At 32.4% G+C, this 27,471-nt stretch overlaps 1 protein-coding gene across 6 annotated transcripts in view; it reads left to right on the plus strand.

Annotated features, from left to right (window-relative positions):
- The window catches only part of LOC130444607 (zinc finger protein 208-like), a 184,022-nt gene that overhangs the window by 116,329 nt on the left and 40,222 nt on the right, over positions 1-27,471 (plus strand). Inside the window, exon 1 of one of the 6 annotated variants that reach the window (XM_056779840.1) lies at positions 13,882-14,266. The exons of 4 other annotated variants lie outside the window; for them this stretch is intronic. In XM_056779840.1, the coding sequence (XP_056635818.1) occupies positions 14,264-14,266 (3 nt within the window). In that variant the 5' untranslated portion in view covers positions 13,882-14,263. Of the gene's footprint in view, positions 1-13,881; positions 14,267-27,471 lie in introns of those variants that run through there. One more of the 6 variants, XM_056779841.1, reaches the window with a different exon arrangement.

The following is a 27,471-nucleotide window of genomic DNA, read 5'->3' on the forward strand; positions in this document are numbered from 1 at the left end:
AGTTCAACGTTTGAATACGGGTGGCATTGACAAATGACTTTCTTGCAGCCCTATTTTGAACCACACACCTCTACGTGATAACTTTCATTATCCATTACTATTTTACGGATCTGCGAAAGAAGATTTATTCGTTGCTGGAACCATTTTTTAAGACATCATCATTACCGTATGAGAAGATTCAAAAGTCATCTTTAACAACACTGTCTGAACTACCGTGGTCTATAAAACCTATTCCTTTGGTTTATCATATCTTATTATTCTTTGGTAACTTGTCCACACTTGTTTTTATTGAAATAGATTTCCTGGAATGCTTTTATATCTTAAATTTTGAACTAATACTTCATTCGAAAACTCGTAATTTTTTTAAACCATTAATATACATATACAAATTAGAGTAAAAATGGTTGTTAAGGGTAACAGTCTGAAAAGTAGACAATTCTAGAAGCACTGCTCTGAAAATTTTATAAGGAGCTACGCGATACGTAAGCCCGTATTTTCTTTTTCCGTCAGATAAAAGAAAGCAAAGATTTCCGACCAATTCAGTGAACCGAATCCAAGTAAGTCCATCTAAACTACATTTCCAGATCCTGCTAGAACACGTTTCAGCTTCTATCATACTGGAAGGGGGAAAATAAACTTAATTATTTTTTTTTTCCAGCTATTTGTGATATTATGAAACATTAGATGTTGATATTATAACTTGAAGAATTTGACGAATTTCTATTTAGTTTAGTAAGAACTAATGACATTTCTAATTTGTTCCAAATATAAATCAGCAATATAAACAAAACTTACACCGCATACTTCTCTAGAATTTTTTCAAATTGGATGGAGACGAAACTACATTTTCTGTAAGTGATAATTCTGTATCTACTTGTCTTATTTTATGAGATGTAAATAATTAAGTTACCTAATAAGTTTAGACAAATATAATTGGATTCATTCATTATTATTTTTGTAAATATTCTCCATTAAGATCAATACACTCTTGCATCCAATTTTCGAAGCATTTTGTCCATTCCGACTGAGGTACCATCAAAACATATAATTTGAACGCATCAATCGCATCTTTAGATTATTTTTGATCTACGGAAATAAGAAGAAATCATTGGTTGTTAAACAAATGTTTTTGTTTAAACTGATGTGTGGGAGCTCGCATTGCCGAGGTGGAGAATGCAATCGGTATACCATTTAGACCATTTGCTTCGGAGTGCTTCGTGCGCGAACAACTTTTATAGAATTTGACTCGCCTTGAAAGACCCATGCAGTGTCATGGACGTATTTTGAAGCACCTCGATTGAATTTTTTCTTTGCGCCAATCAACAAGAGCGTATTTGAGGGTATCCAACGCGAAAAATTCTTTTTGTCAGTCAAATTTTCGTGCAATATTAGATGTATGCGATGTTTTCTGACAAAACAGTCACATGAAATTCATTCTGTAACGAAGTGCGACCACGATTGACGAAAAACCAGCGAAACATGGTGGCCCGCCAAAAGTCGAAGGGACTTGATCGACACACTGCTGAGGGATTAAACTATGTCGAAAGTCTTCTCACGAATATGTCCGCGATATAATTTAATTTTTTGACAAAGATGAATGTTCTGAGTACGTTCTCTATTAAACAGTGTTGTCTTATCTCAAAACTTAGTAGAAACCCTCGTGATATAATTACGTATTAGCTAAATTCGAAAATTTTAAGTGACATCACTCCTTTCAATATCAAAAATAGAGTGGAGTGAATTGGATATATTATTACATAATATATAGTCGTGGGGAAATGTTTTTTACTACCTTTTTTTCAATTCCTTTAATTTTTTTCTATTTGCAGTACAAAAATAATTACAATTTAGACAAGAAATTAACGAGTGAGTGGTCCATTAAGAGTTACAACGCGCCACTGATTTATTTATGCATTTTTAAATCTGACTTATCATTCTTCTATCAATTAATTGCGAAAAGTTCATAATTAATGCCGGGAAATTTTTTTAATAACATAGTTTCATATTTTAATTTATTCGTGGGTCGCTTATTAAGTTACATAACGTCTGCAAAATTATTTATTCTCGTTAATCTTGTTTCCATCAATAATTAATTTCGATTTGAATCGTATAAGGGTTTATAGTTCGATTTTGGACTTTCCTTAATTGGGTTACTCTACTCTATTTTCGTTTTTTTCTTACTGGGACTTTGTATGGATATACAAATGCGTTTAAAAAGAACAAACAACTAATTTTTTCTATAATTATTTCAATTTTTCAATATACTCTCAGTACATCGATGTTTTAACCTTTTTAACCCTTGTAAATAATGTTTTTTCCTCTAAGCGTCTACGTATGACTTATACTACCGGTCAAAAGCTTCTGCCCACACTAATAGTTTGCGTGATACACGTGAAAAAACAACACGATCGATTTTGAAATTTATATTCATAAGAATACAGTTATAACCAAAGTCTGTAATTATTAAATATTTATTTTTTTTATTCGTGGATGTGACCCCCTTTTGTTTTCATTATTTCAGTACACAATTTTGACATTCTCTGTAAGATATTTTCCACCGATAGTTCGTAGGTTTTACCCATTCCAAAACTTTCAAGTCTGAATTTGCGAGAACGACAACATTTCGTAAACAAAAAGATGCCTAGTCCCAAAAAGTATAAATCCTAACATTCTTTTGTGTCTCATAACGCAAAGTGGGACTAAACTACAATCATAAACATGCCTTCGTATAAGGTAAACAAATAAGGGACATTATTATTTTTAGTTTAGACACAAAGTTTCGATCTTCGCTCGCTTACATAAAAGAGAAATTTATTAAAGTGTATTATTTTTAAATCAATGTATGGATTATGGGATGGACAAAAACTTTTGACTTGTAGTGTATAACGTCCACGTTTGATGAAAATCTCTCTCCGATAAGTGGAATTTTGAGGTTATAGTGATCAATTAATTAAAAGTGCAATTCTTGAAGCATCCGAAATGGTTCAAATAAATTTTAGTGGGAAAATACTCATCTTCAGGATGAGGTTTGAACCTGTTCAGAAAACTCTCGTATATAATTAAATTACTAAATAAACTTCTTTCCAGATATTTTTGTATGAAAAAATAGAACACAACTATGTTATGGATGTCAAGGGAAGACATTCCATACAAAAAATAGTATAAAGCAAAGAAATAATTTCAATAAATCGTTTACGTGATTAAAAATGGGAAAAAATATTAATAATAGTCACTTCGCTTTGTCCAAGTCATTTTAATAGTATTGTATGTTTAGAAAGGGATCAATCAAATATAATGATACTTGAATCAATGCAGATTTGATGACAGTTATCAAACTGTATCAAATTTTTCAAGTCTAAACGTAACGTAGAGCTTTCACCATATAATGCAATAGATGAAGTTAGCATAGATAATCGGAAATTAAAATCGGAAAACCCCACGTGGTAATTAGATTCTCTGTTAAATCACCCATTATTCATGTTATAATCAACGATAGTGACTATTCTATTATCTATATTATAAATAATTCAAATACCTACATCATGGACTGGACGTTTGATACGAATGTTTTTATGAACCTATAAATGTAGCTTACTAATTTCATTTTTAGTGACATATATTGACTATTTCTACATTTCCAGTCGATAAAAACATTTTTCTTAAATTGTGGTGATAAATTATGAAACGGCTTGGTATTTAATTATTTCTTATGTAATTTTATACAAATATTTTACTTGATAGTAACCTTGAAACGTATTATTAAGTACGTCACCAAGGAAAAAATGAACGGAAGCTACAACAAAAAAAAAACGGGTGTTTCCTTGACAGGAAAGAAATAAATGAATCCTGATGATACCCAATTTTATAATAAAAAAATTTGATTTTTATTATTTTGAGTTATTAATACGGGTAGAATATTATTCAATGAGGGGTAATGTAGGTCATGAATCTCACAGATAAAATTTACAGCACCAGCCGTAGGTAAAATGTACTTTAACCTTTATAGTACACCTCATAGTTGCTGAAAAAATGTTAATTTTTTCACTGTTAAACACTGCACCATAGTCTCACTTCATTTTTAAGATTGTCTGTTTCAATATATTACTACAAAAGTGTCACAATTTAGATAAATCTGTTACCATTCTATTGGATTCTGGACACTAAAATGTAATTCTTACTTACTATAGATCATATTTGCTGACATTATTTCATATTTTTTGCTGTTAAATATTGAATTATACTTTATATTAGAATTTTCCGTTTCAAAATGTGATCCTAGAAAGGTATTTTTGATTATTTTCAAAAACCTGTCATCATTTTGTTGGTTTTCGACCAGTAAGATGTGATTTTGACTTACTATACATCATGCTGCTAAGAAAATGTTAGTTTTTTACTGTTAAACACTGGATCATAGTCTTACTTTATTCCAAAATATGGCCATCAAGTCATTCGAGGTATGGCAAGTGGCCCCATCTTGCTGGAACCACGTTCTTGAGTTGAAACCTGCAACTCTGGGACCAAAAAATTTCGCAACATATCGCAGTAACGGTCACTATTCACATTGATTGCTCGGCCTCGTTGATCTTCATGAAAATAAGGACCAATAATTCCTTTAGCAGACATAGAGGCCCAAACAACGACCCTTGGACTGTGAAGGATCGTTCATGCTTTCGTCTCGGATTCTCGACTGCCTTCGTCGCTGAACAGTATGTTTTCAAAGTTGTTAAATCGCAGCATCATTTCGTTCGCAAAATTCAGCCGATTAGCATAGTCCGTATCCTTCAATTCTTGAACCAATTGAATTTTATAGACTTTTAAATGCAAATCTTCGTTTAAAATCAAATGTAAGGACGATTTTTTGATGTTTAAGGCTTGTCTTCGCTTTCGGATGGATAAAGATTGATTTCGACGAACCGACGCTTCAACTTCTTCAATTGTTTCTTCATCGCGAACTGAACGAGGGCCACCAGAGTTTTGAATTTTAACTGTCGCAACTGTTTTCTCGAATATCTTGATCTATTTCCTAATGCTATCGTCATTTGGCGTGGCGTGGCGTGTACGATATTCCGCACGATACAGACGTTGAGCAGTCACTATTGAATCATCGTTACGATAATACGCAAAATGCGCGATGCGTCTCCGAGTACTGTTCCATCGTGAATAAAACTCCACAAAATGGCGGACGCCACGAACCCCTCGCCGCTTCCTTTCGTCGCTCCGTTTCGAATATGGCGCGAAAACAAATACCAGATACTCTCTTTGGACACCTTGTATTTTTGATTAGTTTCACAAATCTGTCATCATTTTGTTGGTTTTTGTTCAGTAAGGTATGATTTTGACTTAGAATACATCGTAGTTGCTGAGAAAATGTTAATTTTTTATTGTTAAACACTGGATCATAGTTTTACTTTCTTTTTAAAATTGTCTGGTTCAAAATATGTCTACAAACTGCAAATATTTTTGCTTAAAAAAATACTTTTTGTATCACACAAACTTTTAGGGAGTTCGTTTTGGGTTCATACACTCCCATTTCAATTCTGCTTATAGTTTTAGAGCCATTTCATGCCATGTCTGTTGATTTACAATTTGTTCGTTAAGAGGTAAATTTTTCTAAAAGCTCAAGGTTTTCGGTACATCGTCTTGAGACATGCCCCATTTTTAATCACTTTCTGAGGGAAGAATCCGCCTATCTCTGAAGACTTCTTTTCTAAGCATTGCCTAGGTAATATTTTTCAAATATTAATTGCGATAGGATTGATACAGTTCGCTGGATTTATATTAAAAATTGACTCCATATCCACATCAATACATGATGATAATTGCGGGAAGATGCAATTTTGAGGGATTCATCTGTCGTTGTAAATTTATGTCCACCATGTCTTTTCAATCTTGTTTATTCTTGTATAGGTCCCGAAGTAACCATAATGTGGCCTCCAAGGTATACCAGACAATAAGTAAGCAGAAAACTTTACCGAAAAAAGGGAATGGACTCCGTGTTTTGGATCAAAGGCACACTGCAGCCTAATGCGAGACAACAGACGATCTATTTTGCGAATTTCATACATTCACATTTTGCCTGCGTAAATTAGGCTCTTTCCCAATGTCATTGTCTTTGGCAGTAACTCCCTAGTTAACTAAAATTAAGAAAGCTGCCATTATTTTCAAATTGGAAGATGGCTGGTCTATTTGAAGACTGGCAATTAATTTAAGTCTTAATGCGAGTACCGTAGACGGAGTGAGGAAGCGATGGTTTTGTAAATACTTACACGATAACTTAATATTGGTGAACATGCAACAAAAGTCAAGTAAATTACACAGCTAAAAAATTGCAAAAATCTGTCCCAAGACTTTTACGCTATCCTCGAAGGAGGGTAAAACCTTGGGAAGTGAGACGGAAATCTCCAGATAAATAGTCTTTGGAGTCAGAACAATGAGAGGTTCAATTTCTATACCAATAATATGTATGTAAAATATGTTTTTGTCTCTGTTAATACATTATTAATGATTTTCTGTACTTTATAGTCTGATGTAGTGAACTAGATAATGAACCATGGTTTAGTACCTTGATTGTCTTTTTGGACTAACAAAGTTATCCTCATATATGCATTTTTATCTGTTTTTGAGGTTAAAGGACGTCCCGGCCATTCGTTTTCTCCAACTGATTAATTTTTAAATCACTTCTTCGGTACTTTTTCTTAATTGTTTATGTTTCACGACAGACACAGCTATTACGATTAAGTAATTGCCATAATAAAAATGGAATCACCTTATTTCTTGATCACATCTCTTTTATTAACAATTCAATGAACGTAATAGTAATGGATATTATAGTTTATCTGTACATATATCTTTTTATATGTGTGCACGTTATCCTTTCAACAATTGGTAACATTTTTACATGAAATTGTTGATAATTACGCATAGAAATGAACCTTGGTTATTATGTGACGTGCAACGTTATATAATCAAAATTGAAAGTCAAAAAACAGACTCGAAATATAATAATGAGTGAGGGTGAAACATAATACACACAAAGGATCTATATGTACTATCTATCTTACATGTACGAGGTGTGACTGTTAAATATAAGTTTTTGGTTTTTTATTTTCATCTTTCACAAAAAACATGTTTTTTTCATAAAATTTTGGTGAAAACTTACCTTTTTATGTCCCAAATACACTGTAATTTATTTAATTTGAAATCTTTATTTTTTGACGGTATTTTGATATCGTGAAAGTTACCAATTTTCAATCGAAAATTCTCCCGTCAAAATCTCAGTTTTTTTAGGAAAATGGTGAGACTTTTGTTCGTTGAAATCTCCACTTTCTTATAGTGTTAAAAACCATCACCATGGTAAATTTTCTCAAATAAGATAAAAAAAAGTTGCATACGAAATTTTTTTGTTTAAAAAAGTTTAGGATACGACTTTTTTCTGTTTTTTTTTCTGCCTAAATATTTACCATGATAATGATACTATTTTTTTATACGGAAATTTCAACGAATAAATCTCAACGTTCTTTTTTCAAAAAAAGTTTTGACGGGAGAATTTTATTATTGAAAATTAGGATGCTTTTTCGATACTAAGTCAAAAATATTTCAAATCAAATAAGTTCAGTGTATTTCAGACGTAAAAAAGTAATTTTTCACCAAATTTCGTGAAAGAGAATGTTTTTTTGTAAAAGATAAAAATAAATAACCAAAAACCTGTTTTTTAAAATATTTTCCATAAATTTTGAGGTTATGTGAAAGTGTAAAGACAAAAGTGGTAGATCTTTTCATTATCTATAACTTTGCTATAGAACTTGGAGTTTTGCTAGAAATCGAAATAAATCGTTTTTTTACCCTTGAAAACTCACCCCCTTCCCCTTTTCCACATCAGATTACCCGTAATAGTGTATTACGTAACGAATTTGGAAAGTGATACATCTGGCAATAGTTACTGTTTTACACGAGCCGCGTAGCGGCGAGTGCTGAAACGTAACGAGTGCAAAATACACTGTCCAACGAGTTGTGTACACTATTTTTCGTGCGCCCACTTAAAAAATTCTTCAAAAAACGTATTTTTTAAATAAGAAAGTCAATTAAACAATATCACACATGTGTTGATAAATGTATTTCAATACATGTATGTTTTGTTATTTTTTAGTACATGTATGAAATAAGCTACTTTCTCAGGTAAAAATGAGTGTGCAATCTATGATTTGCATAAATGGTTGTAGGAAAATTATTTTTCTATTCATTTTCATTATATACTCCTACTTTTCCAGCGGGTTTTATCCTACTATTAGTTTTTTATGTGTACGGCAAATTTTAGATGAAAATTTCAATATGCAAAAAATATGTGCAAAACTAGAGATTAAAGTAGATGTAATTTAAATTCACTTGATTATAGTCCTAATATTATCATAAAATGATTTTTAGCTAAGAAATTCAAATTTAATAACCGCCTAATCATTGGTCATGACGTCAAATGAGAAGTCCTGGATTTATTGAGGTCCAAACAGGGTGTTGATTGTGTTTTGGAAAAAAATCCTGTTTATTATTGTGCTCCTGAATCGTTTTTACATTCTGATTATTCTTCTAGCATTCTGTCATTCATGATGACTGCACATTTTGTATTTAATCAAGATTTTACATTGGTTGAGGTTAAAGTGAAAACATTGAAATAATCTTTGCAACAACACAAAAAATTTTCACATGTCTTTGATCTCGTATCGGCTTTCTTTTCACATTCCGGTACGATACAATACCTATAGAACGATTTTTTAACTTTTTCCAAGACTTTTATCGATATTATAACCTAAAATCTGTATAAAGTAACCGTCAAACTCTAAGAAAACAAATAATGGACGTGGAAATTGACAAAACCGATACTTTTTTGACAGAATATATATTTTTTATTGAGTTATAGGTAAAGAGCAACAAATAGCTCGCAAAAATATTTGTATTGACACTTGAATGCAATTGAAAGTGACTCAAACTCATTAGGAAAGATAATAACGTGTGACGAATCAAATCTGCATTAAAAGGACAATATATAAGTTTATTGAAGCTGTCTTGAAGATGCGCGTCCTGAAGGAAAAAGATTCCAATGTTTCGAAAAATGGAAAATATTTTATACCGCCAATATCGTTATTTTATAGACACGACTCGTATTTTCATACTTGAGCACGTCTAAAAATATGAATGAATTTTGAAATACTTGTACATCAGTTCCGATCACGCCCTATGAACAATAACTAACCCCCTTGTTAATTTTGCGAATAATAGAGATAGAGAAACTCAAAATCCCGAATGGAAGGCATGTGTGGAAGAGGACAAAAGCAAAATGTGGTTTGATCCACCACGGATTGATCGAGTTGCAAAACACCTACGGTGAGATCGTTATCAACGAATTCATCGATAACGAATGATTCACATTGTAAATATATTCATTTATGCATCTAGTACACTCATCTTTCAGACATTCGGAGATAACATATTTGGTGAATGACTTTAAGTCAGTTTAGTAAGTCTTTATTGATCAAAAAAATATTATTCATATCGACGATTGACTGACTATATATGGTCCAACTAATCTTAACAACGTGTAAAATATGCGTTAACTATTTAATGAATTTTTGATATATGGTTGTTATTAAATTAAATTTTGCCGACAACCGATGATTCGTACTTTGTGAAGATGTCAATGGTTTCGTTGTCGTAAACAAGAATAACAAATTTCAAGAAGTTTTCCCATAAAAAATATGCTCAAATGTATGCTTAAAAATTCAATTCGCACTGAAGCCAAATAGCCATGCACCACAACGAGATTTGAACAGTGCATGATGTTTTAAATTACATTTTCATCTTCAAGGTTTCGTTCATCACCCAATATTTGGAGAATCGTTGGACACTACATTTTTTGAAATGAAATGGGTCAGAAACTCGACCTCACGACACGTTAAAACAATAATTTCCAAAACAAATGATGATATTGATATGATTTCAACAAGACACTGCCGCATGGGATACAGTTCGTGTAGTCAATTGCTTCGGCGATCAGAATTGGCAACATTGATCGTGCAACTACAATCTTCTTTTTTCCCGCCTTTTTATAGAATCGCTGGACCGTACATTTTCGGAATGAGGTAGATCAAAAAGTCAAGTTCACGGCACTTTAAAACAATTATTTTCGAAAACAATTGGAGGAGTCCCTTTGAATTTCCATCCAAACAATGAATTTTTCCAGATATTGAGTCCTTACAAGAGGTTTACATGTATATTTTCCAAGGGCCAAATTTTTTTTGTTTCCGTCTCAAGTTGTCACATAATATATTATACCCAAAAATTTTTAAAACAACGATAACATTGCGTTTCGAAATATTTTAACCCGTCCTCTCTTGTTTTGATACTCATAGATTTCGTTTTCAATTAGTATTCATCCCAATTTATCGTGACTTTCTATTGAAATTCACACTGGTAGATTAGAGCGATTTTTATGAAACTTTACATTGAAATTTGAAGAAAAAAATTTTATACATACTATTTATAATGTTATATACATAAAGCTCAATACCTAATTACACATAATACTTTATTGAATCAGTCAAAACTCTTCATGTTGAATATTTTTATTGTAACGAGACATTGTTCTACATTGTAAATTTTTTTAAATGGATTCGTATTGACACGAATCAATAAAAATTTTATTCATGAGCTTGTATTTTCAACAACCCACTAAAAATAATGAAAATTTCATTTAATTTTTTCAAATACGAAAGTTGTCTAAAAAGTTAGCGACCTCAACCTGAAGATGTCAGAATTTGACAATAGTTGGGAAATATATTTAAGCGTGCGTTGAGAGGTTTTCATTGAAATTTTAGCCATTTTAGACGCCTGACAATCGAAAATGGAAAAAACTGAGTATCGAAATATCATTAAAATCAATACGCTTACACAAATAAAAGAGAAGCTGCACATCATAATTCGCGATTTTAAAATTTTGGTCAGCTAAATTCGAACGTGTCTGACAGACGAAGAGCGTTCGGAATGGCCAAAAACTGCGACAACCAGCAATATCATCGAAAAGTTCACCAAATGGTACTGGTCGACCGCAAAATTAAGGCTAGAGAGACAGGAGAGGGTATCAGAATGTCAAAGAACGCATTTGCTACATACTAACTGAAGAATTATGCAGGCATTGGCTACCAGCGCGTTGGGTACTGCGTTTGCCTATTTTGGACCAAAATCGCATTCAAATGAACGTTTTTCAGGTATTATAGACTCGGTTTGAGCAAAATGATTCGATTCATAACTGTAGATGGAATTTGGATCGACCACTACACTTTTGAAACTAAAAAAAATGTGAAATACAAAAGGCGAATCTGTAAAAAACTTTATGAGAGCAAAACTTGATAATTTGATTTGAGTGATTTCTCATATAGTTCAAACTCTTTAATGACTATTTTTGTATACAACTGATCAGAAAATTGGATAAAAACCGTTACAAGTTTTGTTCACTCAGAATTTGGCGTAAATTTATTAAAGCAGAATTAGATGAAGATGAAATAATTCAAAAATTGTTGTCTAAAATGTTTTTTAATTCGTACTCTAAATCTATTTTTCATATGCCATATTTTTTTATTAATGTACATTATCTTCAAATGCTTTCAAAGATTCTCTCAATTTGATAGAGTTCTATTAATCATTTTCTAAATTCTTATTCTATCAGCTGAAACATTTTCTTTAAATTTATTATTATGAAAGAATCAACCTGCTTCCGAAATTGTTGGTACAAATCAATGTATTTGTGTGATTCTACTTAAAGACGTCCACTTCATCCTCCATAGTACCGATAGTACCATGTCACGCCTGTAGCATTGAATTTTCCGATAAACTTCTATGTCAAAAATACTATGTGCTTTTAGCCAGACTGGAAAATTAAAAATCGTTCTTGGATGGAAGCTTGCTCAGAACATATTCTTAACAAGGCGTACGAATTTGAAAATGTCAGAATATATTCAGAATTTATTCATTCTTTTACTCTTTTAATCCTTATTTATGGAAATACCTCGTGTAATTTTCTCTCTTTGTTCTCAGTAATTTTGTTGATTTCCTTTCCTTGCCTCAATCGTCCTTTTATTTTTCTCAGACAAGAGAAAGATAGAATTATAACGTCACGAACTAAATCATTACTTTATATTCGCTATTTTTGATATTTTTGAATTAGTATTTATTTCATTGCAATTTCTACCAATCAAAAGAATTCTGTTCAGTATTCGTGAATAACTGATCTTTAAAAATCGCGCGTGTTTTAAAGACTTTAATATCCACTTATACTTTAATGCAGGGTGTTCCCTGCATACCAATAATAAATGATTCCACACTACTATCTGAAGGCCAAGGGCGGCTCATACTCTATGCTTATCAATCCGCAACTTTTGCAGGGACAACCTGTACAATCTAAAGATAGCAAAATTGAATTTTTCAATCGATTTTTCAACAAAATTGTACTCGGTAAAACTTATGGTTATGGAGTTATGTAGATTTTTAGATCATTGTACATGCCAAGGAAACCGTCCGCCATAAAGAGACAATCTGAAGCAAATTATCATAAATTGTAATTATTTATTGAAAATACTTACTATTAAGACACAAACAAACATTTCTAATAGAACTGCAATGAATATCGTGTTACTTACATAAGGAAATAATTGGAATGAAAAAAAAATTCTGTTGGTTAGTCTACAACTTATCAAATAAAAACAAAAAACTATAATAAATTAACGATGTAGACATCTTCCACTTCTACACACTTCCGGAGTCTACGGAGGATATTTCTTCGAACTTGGAAAGCCTTTCCAAGATTCTGCCTTAGAGATTCACAGTGGAAGTTTATTCTACGATCATTTCGTTTCTTGTGTTTACTGTTGTTTCATATACCAAGCTTTTAAAATATCCTCCAAAAAATGAATAGATTTTATTTAATCCAGGGGAGCGTGGTGGCCATGCAAATGGACCTCCACCTATTACGAAAATGTTGAGATGATTTTTTACTTAGGAAATGGGAAGAGGCTCCAACGTGTATGACCACATGACTCTGCGAATGTTTAGAAGAATATCACATAATTATCAAAAAAAAATATGGATCCACTAAATTATTACCCACTGTTCATCCACATATTAACATAAAATCGATGTTGATTCTTTATTTGAATTGTACCGTAAGGAATTTCATCTGCTAATAAATATAAATTATGAGAATTATTAAGACCGCCTCGTGTGAAACCAGCTTCATCAGTAAACAATCTTACTAACGCGTACAATTTATGATAATTTTTTTCAGAATGTCTCTTTATTTCGAACGATTTCCTTGGAATGTACAACGATCTAAAAATCTACATATCTCCTAAACCACAAATCGTTTGAAAAATTCATTTTTGCTATTTTTAGATTGTACAGGTTGTCCCTGTAAGAGTTACGTATTGATAACCATGGAGCAAGACCCGCCCCTGTCTTTCAGATAGTATTGTAGAATAATTTATTCCGCCAAACACACGACATACGTAATCATCCATTAAACATTCATAATGTTGGAATGAATAATTTAGAAAATATACTTAGAAGGGGGTGTATTGTATCTATAGACTGTATATTAATTTAATTTCGGTTGAATATAAAAAAATTTACATCTTCAACATTTGTTTTTTTAACTGTTTAAGTAAAATTATTTTATTATTTTCGTATTTTTTAGTATTTAAACAAGTGGAATTTTTAATGTAGTAGCCTCGGTCTATTGTTTAAGCGATTGTATAATAATTCTCATTAAAATTCCCCCTACCATAGCACGCACGAGATACCTCTGTCACAAATAAATAATAATGTTATTCATTATCCTATGTCAGTATTTCCTATACGATATTTATACACGGCATCAAGTGAATTATTAATATGAATCATTTTGCTCGTCGGTCAAGGTCTAAAATTGCATTACGACATACGTATCGTAACGCATTATACGCTGGGCTTTACTGATCAAAACCGCTTATATCAAATTTAAAAGTGGCACAGAACGTAAAAATCGTTAACCGAGCGCTATCGCGCGTTCTGTGTTTGAAAATATATCGCGGGCGTATTTATAGCGTGCTGTTATTTTAAAGTGTATTTCTGGAAAAATTTTATCCGCGAGGAAGTAAATATTATGCAACGATTATGGTGGAAAAGTGCATATATGTGACATCTTTTCTAAAGGATTATATATTGGAGAATTTAAATATTTTGAATGGTGAGTTTTGTTTTTGAAATGTTATACGTAATTTATAGTTTTAAAAATACTTTATTTTTATCGGGCGTGCTAAAAATACAGAATTTTCAAATATATAATTCGCGTGATGATGAAAATGTGATATTAGCACTGCGGTAGTAATTGGACAAATGTTGTTACTATTTTTACCGTTTCTGTTTTCTATTTCTCAATCTCGTACTTGTATTTTTTCTTCTCCAAATTGATCTCTGTCTGAATTTTATTTACTTCTTAGTGATATTGAGAATTACCAAAACTTCACTTTGCAATTTAGGTATAATTTCAACTGAAGACATAGTAAATGTTGTTATTACACCATTATAGTTAAACTAATAACAAGCTTTTAGTAAAAGACTGATGAAAAAATGCTTTCTACGATGTTTTTTAACCAACAGATACTAACAGATCTGATTTTGATTCCCAGTCCGGGAACTTTCTGACTAAATAGGTCTTCCTTTTTCTTTATTCTCAATTTTCAAATTCAACTAATTCTCTCAAAATGGTGATATCGAAATTAAAGACTCGAAGTCACTCGTTGTAATTTTTTACTAGTTTCATTTCGAAATAAAAGTTAGTTTAAAACTATCATAGATGGTACCATTCGTTTATATATAACATAAATATAAATCTGTGTTGCCAACCTTCAGTATGCATTGACCGTAAAATTATACGAAAAACAAAAATTCTAGAAAAAAAAATATCTATTTTTAAATTCAATCCCTTTTTACCTCCATACATTTTTCCCAGCGATGTTCAAAGTTCGATACACTTTAGACATTAACTGCCGACATCACCTCTTCATTGTTGGAAAATCTTAAACCACCCATCCATTTTTTTCTCTGAGAACAGAAAATAATCCAAGGCTGCTAAATCTGGCGATTTGGGTGTATGAGTTATCAGTTCAAACTTCAATTCATTAATTTTGGCCATGGCAATAACGTATGTGTGAGCTGGTGCATTGTCTTGATGAAAATACACTTTCTTCTTAGCTAAATGCGGCCGTTTTGCTTGATTCCTTAACTCAAACGTTGCAATAGTTGCAATTATCTCACGCGCATCCGTAAAAACCGACGCTATGACCTTACCTGCAGATGGAACGGTCTTTGCCTTCTTTGGATCCACTTCTCCCTTTTCAGTCCATTGTTCTTTTGTTTCGGGTGTGAAGAGATGGACCCACATTTAATCCATAGTTATAAAACGGCGAAAACATTTCTAAGACACGTTGCCAAACACTCGGTGGAAACATCTTCAAGACACTGTTTTTTTCCATTGTGAGCAAACACGACACCCATATTGCGCATAGCTTTCTCAAGTCCGAATTTTTGGTTGATATGCGATGTATCGCACTTTTTGAAATGCCTACTAGGTCTGCTAGCTCGAACATTTTCAGTGGACGATCATCCAGTACCGCTTTGTAGATTTTCTTCAACATTTTTGGAGTCGTCACCTCATTTGGTCGACCACTGCGATGCTGTTCTTTGCAGGTCGTACGTCTTCAATTAAACTTCTCTACCCAATATTTTACTGTTGATAACGAAGGAGCAGTTTCACACAGAGTAGAATCTAGTTTAGCTTTAATATTGGTTGGGCTAAGGCCGAATAAAAGTATTATATTTCTCGCAACCTTGTGCCAGGAAAACAAATGGAAAGTGAATATCATACACTACTCACTTAGCAAAAAAATAAACATATATGATGTTTAAACACCAAAGAATCATTTTAAATTTTATATCATTAATTATGGATACATTTTCGTTCATACATGTACGTAATAGAAACCTCCACAACAACCGATCTTATTTCAAGTCATATTCGCGTTCAAGCAAATATCTTCCTCATACTTCTCTATTAGCCAATTGGATCCGGCCCCTTTATAACTTTCAATATACCTACGCGTCACATGCACCTGTTGTTTTATAAGTTCTATTTAATAAACTCGTTTAATCTTCGGTCTTTGACGATTACACGCGTGTTAAAGAATTATTTGATACCTTGTCTCATTGAACAACATAAAACTTTCTTTCCGTTTCGGCATAACTTCAACTCAGTCCGTGCTATGTCAAAATCTATATTTCACTGATTGCTTTGTGAAATTGTATTATTTTTTTTTGTATCTTGAAGTTTTGGTCTAACCATTGGAGTATTCTGTTGAGTAACTTTCATGAAGTGGGCGCTGATAAGCCATGACCCTCCAGACCTGTGTCGGGGGACCCAGATTTTGATCATTTAATCATTTTTCCTTTCATTAACAGATAAGTAAAATAGACACGACGAAGGTCCTAGTTAAAGTGAAATTCTCGTTTGATTTTACTAGTGAATAAAGTATTTATTATTAACCCTTCTTCGCTCGAAGAGAAATGAAAAACGATAACGAAAAAACTCAAAATTGAATACATCAGCCCATTGTTTTCTTACGACTTGGGTGTAATGAAAAATAAGCTTTTCACAAATCAGCATTAGGAAATTTTTGAATAATTATATAATGTTTACTTCCTCGCAAATTGAATTTTAATCTAAAAATAAATATCGCTCTATAAATATAGTAATGGTCGTGGTTTATTTTCGTCTACATATTTTTTCCATTTGATGGGATAATTCATATGTTTTTATATAAACATTAAAAGACAAAACTTCTTTGATAAACACGTGAAATTATGAAGACTATTGACGAATTTAAGAAGACGCTACATAAATAATTACATTAATTGTGTTTTCCCACCTTTTTGTGCCTAACCCCTTCTAAAATTCTTATGCCCCCTTATGTAACATATACATAATTTTTAATATTAAAATATTTAATTTTTCAATAGATAAACTTAAGTGATAGGTTTTAGAAACAAATCACTACGAAATTGTTAACGAAACACAGTAAGTAAATGTCGTAATAAGAGGATTTAATTTTTTGATTGTCTATGTTGAGACATAATGTGAAAAATAAGAGCAAGTAGGCTGGTTTCTTTTGTTGGTTTTTATATTATTCTTTATTATAAACTACTATAAACCACATTAAGTGGCGTTATTAATCACACAACAGTAAATATGATGAAAAACTAAAAATCAAATTCGAAATATATTTAATAAAGATTTTAAATTGAAGAAAAATCTTCCTTTACCGCTTTAACTGCCCAAAAAATTAATTAAAAAAAGTCTAAATTAATACGTATTGACGTGCCGGAGGGGGGCGAGTTGGCGAGCGTGACTGGACCCCCTTGAGCCAAAAAATATATTAATTTTTTATAAAAAAAAAACGAATAATTCCTATTATTATAAAACCTATATTCCTAGAATCTGATTTTAATATCAAATGCTACACTACAGACCCCCCGAAGGGCTTACAGTGCCACTTGTTTGACTCAATTGATTTCGATTCGGGTGGTGCCCCTGTGAGCTTCTTCAGATACTTTACTAGTCGCTTATTTTCTTCATTAATTGAAGTTCTTTGATTCAGATGCAAACAACTGCGTTGTTTAGCGAGAATTTGTAGCGTCGGAAGGCCCACGCGGAACCTGACGTTTGCTACAGGGAGGTTAACTTGATGACGATAAAAACCCCAAGTCAAACGAATATATGATTTACGAATTTGCTTTTTTCATCCAATTGGCCATCGAAATCTAGCAATGAATTTGAATAGCCCAAAGAATAAAGGTTAAACTCGTGTTGAATCATTTTCGAATGGCCCCCATTTACAATCAAATTGCCCCTCTGTGGAGCGTGGGCCCTCACGATGAGAAACACGGTGCTTTGGTAAAAAATCTGGCGAATGCGCTGGGAATAGTGTTCGTAGAAATAATTCCTTGAGTATGTGATAAAGAGGACGTCATCACATACGTAATCGTCTATTTTGGGGATAGAAATTATCGCTATTATTCAGAAGGCCTAAAAATGTCGCTTGACTAATTGTATAAATTATATTCGAAAATAAAAATGATAATGAAAAAAAAATGTTTTGTTTCTTTCGTAGATTGGGAACTTTTCAGACAACCCTCATATATTATCTTGTTTATGTTTAATTATATTCTAGCACTTTTGGGAAAATATTCGATTCATCGCAAGCCTGTATGTATGTGTAGAAAAAATGGAATTAGTAATGAAAATTAGTTGAGTTATTTGTTGTAAATTTTTTGCCAAAATTTTTACGAAGAAAGTCTGGCTAATAGCAAATTTCCCGAAGAAAGACAACTGCAAACTGAACAGAAAAACAACAAGCTGTGAATATCGTCTGCACATTTGAAGGAATTGGTATAATCTTTTGAATGATTAGGATTTTTTTAAAAGAGAAAACAAAATCTGATTTCAAAACGAGTTAAAATGAAAAAAGTACAGATAAAATTCCAATCAGAACCGATTTTCTAATGGCAGAAGTTGAATCACACAAAAAAACCGACAAGCCAAGTAAAATGACTGAAGTGGAAACGTTTCGTAAATAAATTATTTCATTGAATACCCAAGATAAATATTGAAATTATTCACTACAAACACGGTCTCTCTAAACCATATTATATTATTAACTATACCTGGTTAATCTTTAATAACTCTACTCTAAGGATCTTGAAAATTAACAAATAAACGACTGACTGCACCAAATAATGTTTATAATTAATTTTTTCATCGAAAACAATGGTTTTAATAACCCGTTTTAACGGCAATTAACCATTTACGTAACGTTAAAAGGATGCAGAAAATTCCACAGATTTATTTTATTTGTTCTTATATATCTGTCTAGTCACGAGATCGTCATTCTGTTGATTAATTGATATCTTGAAATTTGAATTATATTTACCGGATGTTGTACCAACATTATTTTTAATTGTGAATTCTCACAAATAACTAGAGATTTTGTACCAATTGTTGCCTTTCCTTTTTCTTCCTTACCATTTTGTGAGGTGTAAAAACCATCCTCATGAATAATATTTCTTGTACGTCTATTACATACAATTTGTAAATTAAAGAGCTATGAGCCCATACATAGAATCAAGATGAAAATGGATTGAATAATGTAATGTTTTTTGGGTACTGGTCTTGCATATAATATAGACCTTAGCAGAAACTTCTGTCTAGTTACAGTTAATCTCTTCCAGAAACATCTAGAACATTAGTTTCCGCTACTTTATTTTATGACCGACGCCGTCAGTCTGTCTACCTGTCACATTATAGTTAGATCGGCAAGTTATGAACAGCGACGACAAATGCCGTGCGGCTGTGTACCGGCCACGATAATTTTTGTATCATCTTTGAATGTATAATAGTCTTTGTTATCTCTAACTTTCCTGTTCCTGTTCTGTTCTGAAATTAGTAAGTCTCATTTTTTTAAAATATTTATTTATAAAAATAGTAAAAACGATTTGAATTTTTCAAAATAACACTATTTTGCATTTACACACTGCTCCAACGAGTGTTCCAGTTATCGTACGTTCCAGAAATTCATGGAAAGGAACGGTGTTCAGTTCCTGGGTCACGGACGTTGGCCAACCTCTACCGAGCCGTGATGCTTCCCCTTCTGCATCGATTATATACTCGGGAATAGAAAAAAGTCTGATGGGGTCAAGAAGATTCTGGTAGATAGCTTTTCGGTTGGCCTTTTGCTCCTTTGACAACATTCGCGACACCGACTTCGCGTAATCTTTTCTCGAGGCTTAGTTTTTCCAAAAATTTGGCTTTGGCCCATTCATCAGCAATTATTCTAGTTCTACGATTTCCGTCCAATAAATTTTTGACACATTTTCGTTGATCTTGCAAGTCGAAAGGCTTCCAAAGCGGTCATCTTCCAATCTTTTTCTACCTTCTCGAAACGGCTTTACCACTCACTTGAGCCATGGCAGTAGCCCCGTCGGTCTTCTTAACCATATCGTGAATCCCTTTGCTTTACTTAAAATCACTTATCGATGCTCCAGTAAATGCTACATGATTCTCCGTGGAAAGGCGATTCGACAAAGGGTTTACAGTATAAGCGATCTGCTCTTTTCAACGGCAGCGAGTTGGTTGCTAATTTTTTACTGCATTCCCAATATGTTTCTACTCCAATCGTGCATGCGCAGACCGTCTCTTGTCCGCACGTTAGCTAAGGAAAAAATCAGACCCTGTGTAGTGCACTATTATAACTTTTAGTTATTTGAAACAATTTTATTTATTTTTTTTATTCAGTTTTATTCAATTCAAATTTAGCTATATACTAGGATTTGATGGATTAACGCTCACGTGTTTTGATTTGGTTCAATATGCCTACTTTAAGAGTTATCACAATCTCCAGTACTGACCACAAAGTTTAGAATACTACTACACCAACACTCACCAATACAATGTCTGACGCGCATTTCCATAACTCGACTACAGAGAATTAAGGTAAACTAAAACCTGTTTACTTGACCTACCTGTTTAATACAAAATTTTCTCACCAATGTACCTTCTCCCGCTAAAATTAATTACAGCGGGAAAACTTGGCGGGAATCTTCACATTTATTCTTTAATTACTACACTATTAAGTGGGCTGTAAGGAATTGAGCCTTTGTCCCTATTTAATATGTTATTCCATTTAGCGATTTCAATACTTTCAAATTCATCCAACAATTTATTATTGGATACATTTTTTATAAATTTTACATTATTAATATTTGTCATGAGTATGACTGGCAATATTACTCGATTTTTCGGTACGCCCATATTTTAAATGAGCTATGTGCTCTTTTAACCTGTCAATAACGGATCTTTTAGTCTGCCCAATATATTTTTTCCAAATTTGGTATTTTATCCTTTACCTTCACCAAAAAATTGTCTTAATATGTATTGTTCGATGTGTAAATCAATTTAAAAAGGAAAATTCCTTCCAATCTCTTTATATAAACAGGATTGAAAGGTACTAGATCAAATTTTTTTTATTTTTCTTGGTTTTACATAGAGATTTCATAAACCTATGACGATTAATTTACTTATTCACAATTTTTCCTTATTATATCTCTCGATGTTAAGTGGAAAGTGAATTAAACGATGTACCAGGAAATGGATAAAGTTGTATCCAACATAAGATGGCGAGTCTTCATCGGTTTTCCAGCTGGAACTAATTTTAAAGGGGAGAAGATTCATTGGTGGGAAAATTTAGAATAAAACAGAATCAAGGTAATAGGTTCTAGTTTACGTTCAGTCTCTGAAGACGATATCTTGGTGATTGAAACGCGTGTAATTGTTGGTATAGTCGAAGTATTAACAGTATGTTCAGTATGAATATCACCAACGATTCCCAAAATTCAAACTTAACAATTTCCAGCGGAAATTGATATAGTAGTGACTAAGATAAGAAAGTCAGCTCTACGAATCTTTCGTTGTGAGGTAAACTAATTGTGACCATTCTAGAATTTCTCTTAAAGATTGATACCTCTCGATTATTTCCTATAAGGTTTTATAAATTAATTAGTTTATCCTTATAAACTAGTATCAACGTTGTTCGTTTCTGTAACATACTAACTAGCATTAATGAATAAATAAATTTGTAGATGGAGAATGCGCTTCATCAAAACACAGACATTTTCCAATGTTAATAACATGTATTTATCTTTAAAATGAATATTCTCTGGATGGAAAATTTAATTCTCGAACTAGGAACTCGAAAAATTCAATTCACCTGTTGAATTTTAAATCGCATTTCCCGTTGATTGAAAATGTTTATTAAAACGCTCAATCTTTCCAAGCCAGTTCTGTTATGATAATATTGTATTACCTGGTATGCTATCTCCTTATATTCAATCTTCTTATCTCGGTGCTGGTGGAGCCGGATTTGTTAGAACATAATCTGCTTGATTACGTTTACATCTTAATACATATACACAGATATAAAAAAATGTATAATATTTCGAATCCCTTTGATCTTCGATTAGGTTACGCAAACAACATGATTCATTGTTGGTTAGTATTATAATAGGTTTTTTTAAAACAATAACTAAAGAAACGTATTGTTTTAGCCTCAGAAATATTAGCACTTTGTATAAAGAAACCTCTGAATTAAATCTACTTCTTTCAATTTCAGTCTAATCGGAATGACTGAATTTATAACTCTCAAAAAGCTAGCCAAAACTAATGAATTCAAGTTATTGAAATTCCCCGTCCTCGGGGATTTTTGGGGTCGCTGATTACGAAATAGATGTCAAATTTATAGAAAAATACCCCCTACTCTACAACCATCACCTTGCATTTGAACCCATACTTCATAAAGCTACATATCACTTCCAAGGTTTATTCGCAATCACGAACAATTTGGTTCTCTTCTCAGAAGGAGTTATGGAAAAATGTTTATTGAAACTAAAACATGTTAGAACTTGGAACAGTTTAAAAACTTTGCTGAGCAGTTGTGGGTATCATATGGATCAGCCATTAGTATGCAACCCTCTACAAAATCTTGTCCTATCTTTGAAACTACGAGGATGTATTGATATCTAGTTAGCCTAGACCAGTTCCATGCATAAACAAAATATTTCGGTATCATATCAACGAACAATAACTTATTAGAAGTGTTGGTGTAAAGTTTGACGTCAAAAAAGTAAACCAGAGTTACGCAATAAATTAAAAGAAAAAAGATGTCCACCGAAATCATGAACATTGAAAAATTGGAGTATCGAGTCATCATCAAGTACCTGCATTTGAAAGGGTTAAGAGGTAAGCAGATTTACGTAGATATGCTTAATACCCTTGGTGATCAATGTCATTCGTATGCGACCGTAAAAAATTGGACTGCAAGCTTCAAAAGAGGTAAATTTTCCATTGAAGATGATGACAGATCGGGAAGGCCAGTTTCTGTGTCAGTCCCCGAAAATATCGATACAGTTCATTACATGATTATATCAGACCGTCGAATTGGGCTAAAACGGATATCTGAAGCACTGAATATTTCATACGAACGCGTTCATCATATAGTTCACGTCAATTTGGACAATTGGACAAAAATTGCTGCAAAATGGATTCCCAAATATTTGAATGTTGACCAAAAGCGTGCAAGGGTAGAATCATCGCGTTCGATCTGTGCTCGATTTGAAAACGATGTGGACTTTTTAAATCGAATTGTTACTATGGATGATACTTCAAGAGCTAAGAAGTTTCGTGTCCAAAAATCTGCTGGAAAAGTTCTTGCTTCAGTTTTTTATGATTGTCATGGAGTAATCATGATTCATAATAATCATAAGATTACTATTTGTTGAAAGTTATGGATAGGTAATCGTGATTATTATTTATAAATGAAATACACAGTGTTTAACATTCATATATTAAGTCTTTATTTTATAAGACTACGTTTTCGAGAAGCGTCCTCACGCTTGAAAGAGTCGGTTTGTACTAACTAAAAACTAATAATAAAATATTTACAATGAGATCTAAGCCTCTCCTTAAGTATCGTAAAATTGCAGATGTTTTACTAAAATATATACATTACTTCGAAAAGTAAAAGAGTCCTTTGTGTGACCCATGTGTCCGGGGTCATAAAACAGAGGTAGGACTTACTTTTCCTTTTCTAAAATATCTTTCAACTAAATGTTAAGTTTCCTTAAACATAAAATCTAAGCATAATGTTAAAATACCAAAATAAAAAATAATTTGTAAAATAGGATTCAATTTTGCTCAGAGAAATTCAACACTATTCGACATTACTGACCATTTTACGGGAAAAAATTAAAGAAAAAAGACTTGGAAAGCTATCCAAAGGTGTTTTGTTTTTACAGGACAACGCCCCTGTACACAAATCTCATGTTCCCATTTCAATTACTAGAACACCCCCCTTATTCACCAGATTTGGCTCCGTCCGACTATTATCTCTTTCTCAACTGAAAAAAAGTTTAACACATTTTTTTTAAGGTCAAGGACGTTGCAGGTTCGCTGTAATAAATGTATCCAATCAAGAAGAGAATATGTTGAGTAATAAAATATTTTGACATTGAAATTTTGTTTGGTTCTATAGTAGGCTAAGAATTTTTCATTATATCCTCGTATTTATTCAACAGTTGTAATATTTATGTCACTATTGATTTTTGTAACTTTTCAATTTGATGATTTTGTTTAACGATAATAAAATTCAACACGCCACAATTCTCAACTAATTAATTCCCCGACGATGATTTCATAAGTATTCGAAAGCTCGGAAAAATATGTTAGAAAGAGTACACTTTGGTGTGTAAATCTTTATATATGTTTTTTTTGCTGATTTTGACGTTTCGACCTACTTCGATCTTCAGGACAAATCCTCACGAAAAAATATATTCTATTTATTCATTTCACCTTGTATATTACCATTTTTTTTTTGTATTTTTTATCCCTACGGAATATTTTTAGAGGTTGCGGCAGTTTATATTACGACCCAACTAACCTCATCAAAATGAATTGTAAATCGTATCGAACCCAAACTGACGCGACGTTACCAAAACTTTATCATTAATAAGCCGGGAAATTGTCGGATACCTCAGCTTGAGTTCGTTGATTTTCGCTTTAATATTTCAGACTAATACTATTCGACTAAAGGTTGTTATGACGTTACATGACCTAGTAACTTAAAACAAACAAATTCAAACTAAACAGCCAGTGTCGGCACAAAAATAACGCAAACGGGATCTAAATATATATATATGTTTTTAAATCGTCTTGATTTTAGGTCTCTTCTGTTATAAAATTACTTTTTTTAATTATATTTCAAAGATAGATAAAAATTTCATGTTTCGACTACTTTTAGATTTTATCAAAATAATTTGATAAAGCGCACATATAATATGAACAACTTTACAGAACTAAACATTCAACGTTTGATTCCAGAAAAGACTATTTATTTCTTTCGCGTTAAGTTTTCACAAAATTTCAAAAGGGACTTTCTTCGAATGGTCTTTAATTGTCTTTTTTTATTTGAATCCACTTGCTTTAAAATTTTTGACAATACTTACTCCTCACTAGTTTTGGTAATTTGATTAAGACCTGCTCATACATAAAACCTGCTTCACTTATTATTATGCGAGGGCAGCTACTTCAGATACTTTTTCTTCTTCAGGTGAAGAAAAACATTGACTTTGCAACTTATTTTTAATTTGCAATCATTTGATGCCAAACAAGTACTGTACGGCGGATGAATCAGCAATTCGATGTTTCAACTCTTCAAAAATGTCTTTGAACTAATTTGTGAGAGCTGGCATTGTCGTGGTGAAGACTGATTCGTCTTTTGCGATTGGTTTTCATGGTTTTTTTCGCAAATTTTTGACAAACAAATACCGGTGTACCAATCAGAATTTACTATTCTACTTTGTTCTAATGAAACCGTGGCAACACATACAGTTATTCCGAAAAAACTGGCGATCAAAGTGCTTCGTGCGCGAGCAACTTTTGTTGGATATGTCTCGTCTTAAAAGACCTATTCAGTCGATTGTTGTATAGTTTCGGGTACATATGGATATATCCATGATTTGTCGCCTGTCACGATCTCATAGACGTATTTTGAAGCACCTCAATTGAATTGTTTCTCTCCACCAATCGATACGAGCGTTATTGAGAGATTGTCAAATTATGCGATATCTAACGCGAGCGAAATCTCTTTTACAGCTAATGGAACTAATGCCCAAGTATGCTTCAATCTCACGGTATGTCACATGACGATCTTGCAATATCAGTTTACGCACAGCATCGATGTTTTCTGGCGCAACAACCGATTTTGAACGAAATTCATCCTGTGCGACCACGATTGAATTCGAAAAAGCAGCGAAACATCACAAAAAGTCGAAGCGAGTTCATCAGTACATTGCTGTTGGTTTAAACCACGTCGAGTCATAGAAAATTTAAGATTTAATTTCAAGTATCTGTAAACAAGTCAAATAGCATTCTTATGAGGCAACACTTTCTGAGCTCGTTCACTATTAAAAATGTCAAACTTTATGATGGGATGTCGGACATATTCACATCTGTGTTGCAACCCTCATATTTATCTTTAATGATGAAGTAATTGTCGAGGTTGAAGTCTATTTTGGAAAACACATCGTGGTGCGGGAAAGGTAGTAAGAGGTCATAGGAATGCTGTAATACATGAAGATGACTTGTTGTTGTATAAAATATGTATCGCTGGTTCAGTATTAGACCTGTTGTCTATAGAGTTCAAGCTAATATCACTTTTTTGTATATAGATCCTCAATATTTTTCTGGTGACATCAACTTCCATAACTGATATAGTGCTTTTGGTAAACTATTCCAAGTTTGGAAAGTTTCTGTCCTTATCCATATACTATTTTTGGATGAGATTATTTTTACTCGAACGCTATAAGAAATAAATGCCGATATTTTCATGACAATTTAATATTTTGTATTACTCCATTGAGGCCTAATGCACATGACTAGTATTATAATAATGGTTATTATAATATATTTACAGGGTGTTTTAAAAAAGTTGATCCCGTCTTTAGGATAGATAGAAAACTGAAAAATATTTCGGGTTTTGCTCGGTAACAAAATTTCGTAATGCCGTATTCAAAATAAAGGGCGTTGAAGACAGAAAAATTATACACATTTTTCATGATTTTGCTGAAACTACTGGCAACATTGTATTGAAATTTTATACGAATAAATTTTCAAATCAAAATATTCCGAAAACGGTACACAGTATAGAGATTTATCACTAGTACTTTCTTGGTGTGAAATTTAATGATGTTCAAGTTTACTTGAAGAAATATTGCTCAATAAATCTAATCTTGAGAAATATTAGATTTATATACTTGATAAATACTTGGTACGAATCGTGTAACTAGCGCCTTCTATGATCAGAATCAGGGAAAACAGTTTTCTATCTATCCTAGAGACGGGATCACCTTTCTTTGGAACACGCTGTATATCTAGATGCAATAAATATATTCACCATGTAAAATACATAAATGTAAAAGGTAAATATTTTTGCCATAATTTATTGTCGTTACCTACTGACTATTTTCGACCTACTCTGTGTATTCCTACATCCAATCATCGTTTATAGTAATCTCCAACGCGAGCTTAGGAAGTTTAGTGTTGTTCTAATTTAACAAGGACACGTATAAAATAGTAAGTTAATATTACAGAGTCTGATTTACCTAATTTGCTGCCAACTTAAAATGTGAATATTATCCCACTAGTGTATGCGCCTTCGTTTTTATTTAAATTTTTAGTTCCAATTATTTTACATAGACCTGGAAGTATTGATTGATTGATAAATAACATAA

Source organism: Diorhabda sublineata, chromosome 5 (assembly GCF_026230105.1).
Source record: "Diorhabda sublineata isolate icDioSubl1.1 chromosome 5, icDioSubl1.1, whole genome shotgun sequence".
NCBI classification, from domain to species: Eukaryota; Metazoa; Arthropoda; class Insecta; order Coleoptera; family Chrysomelidae; genus Diorhabda; species Diorhabda sublineata.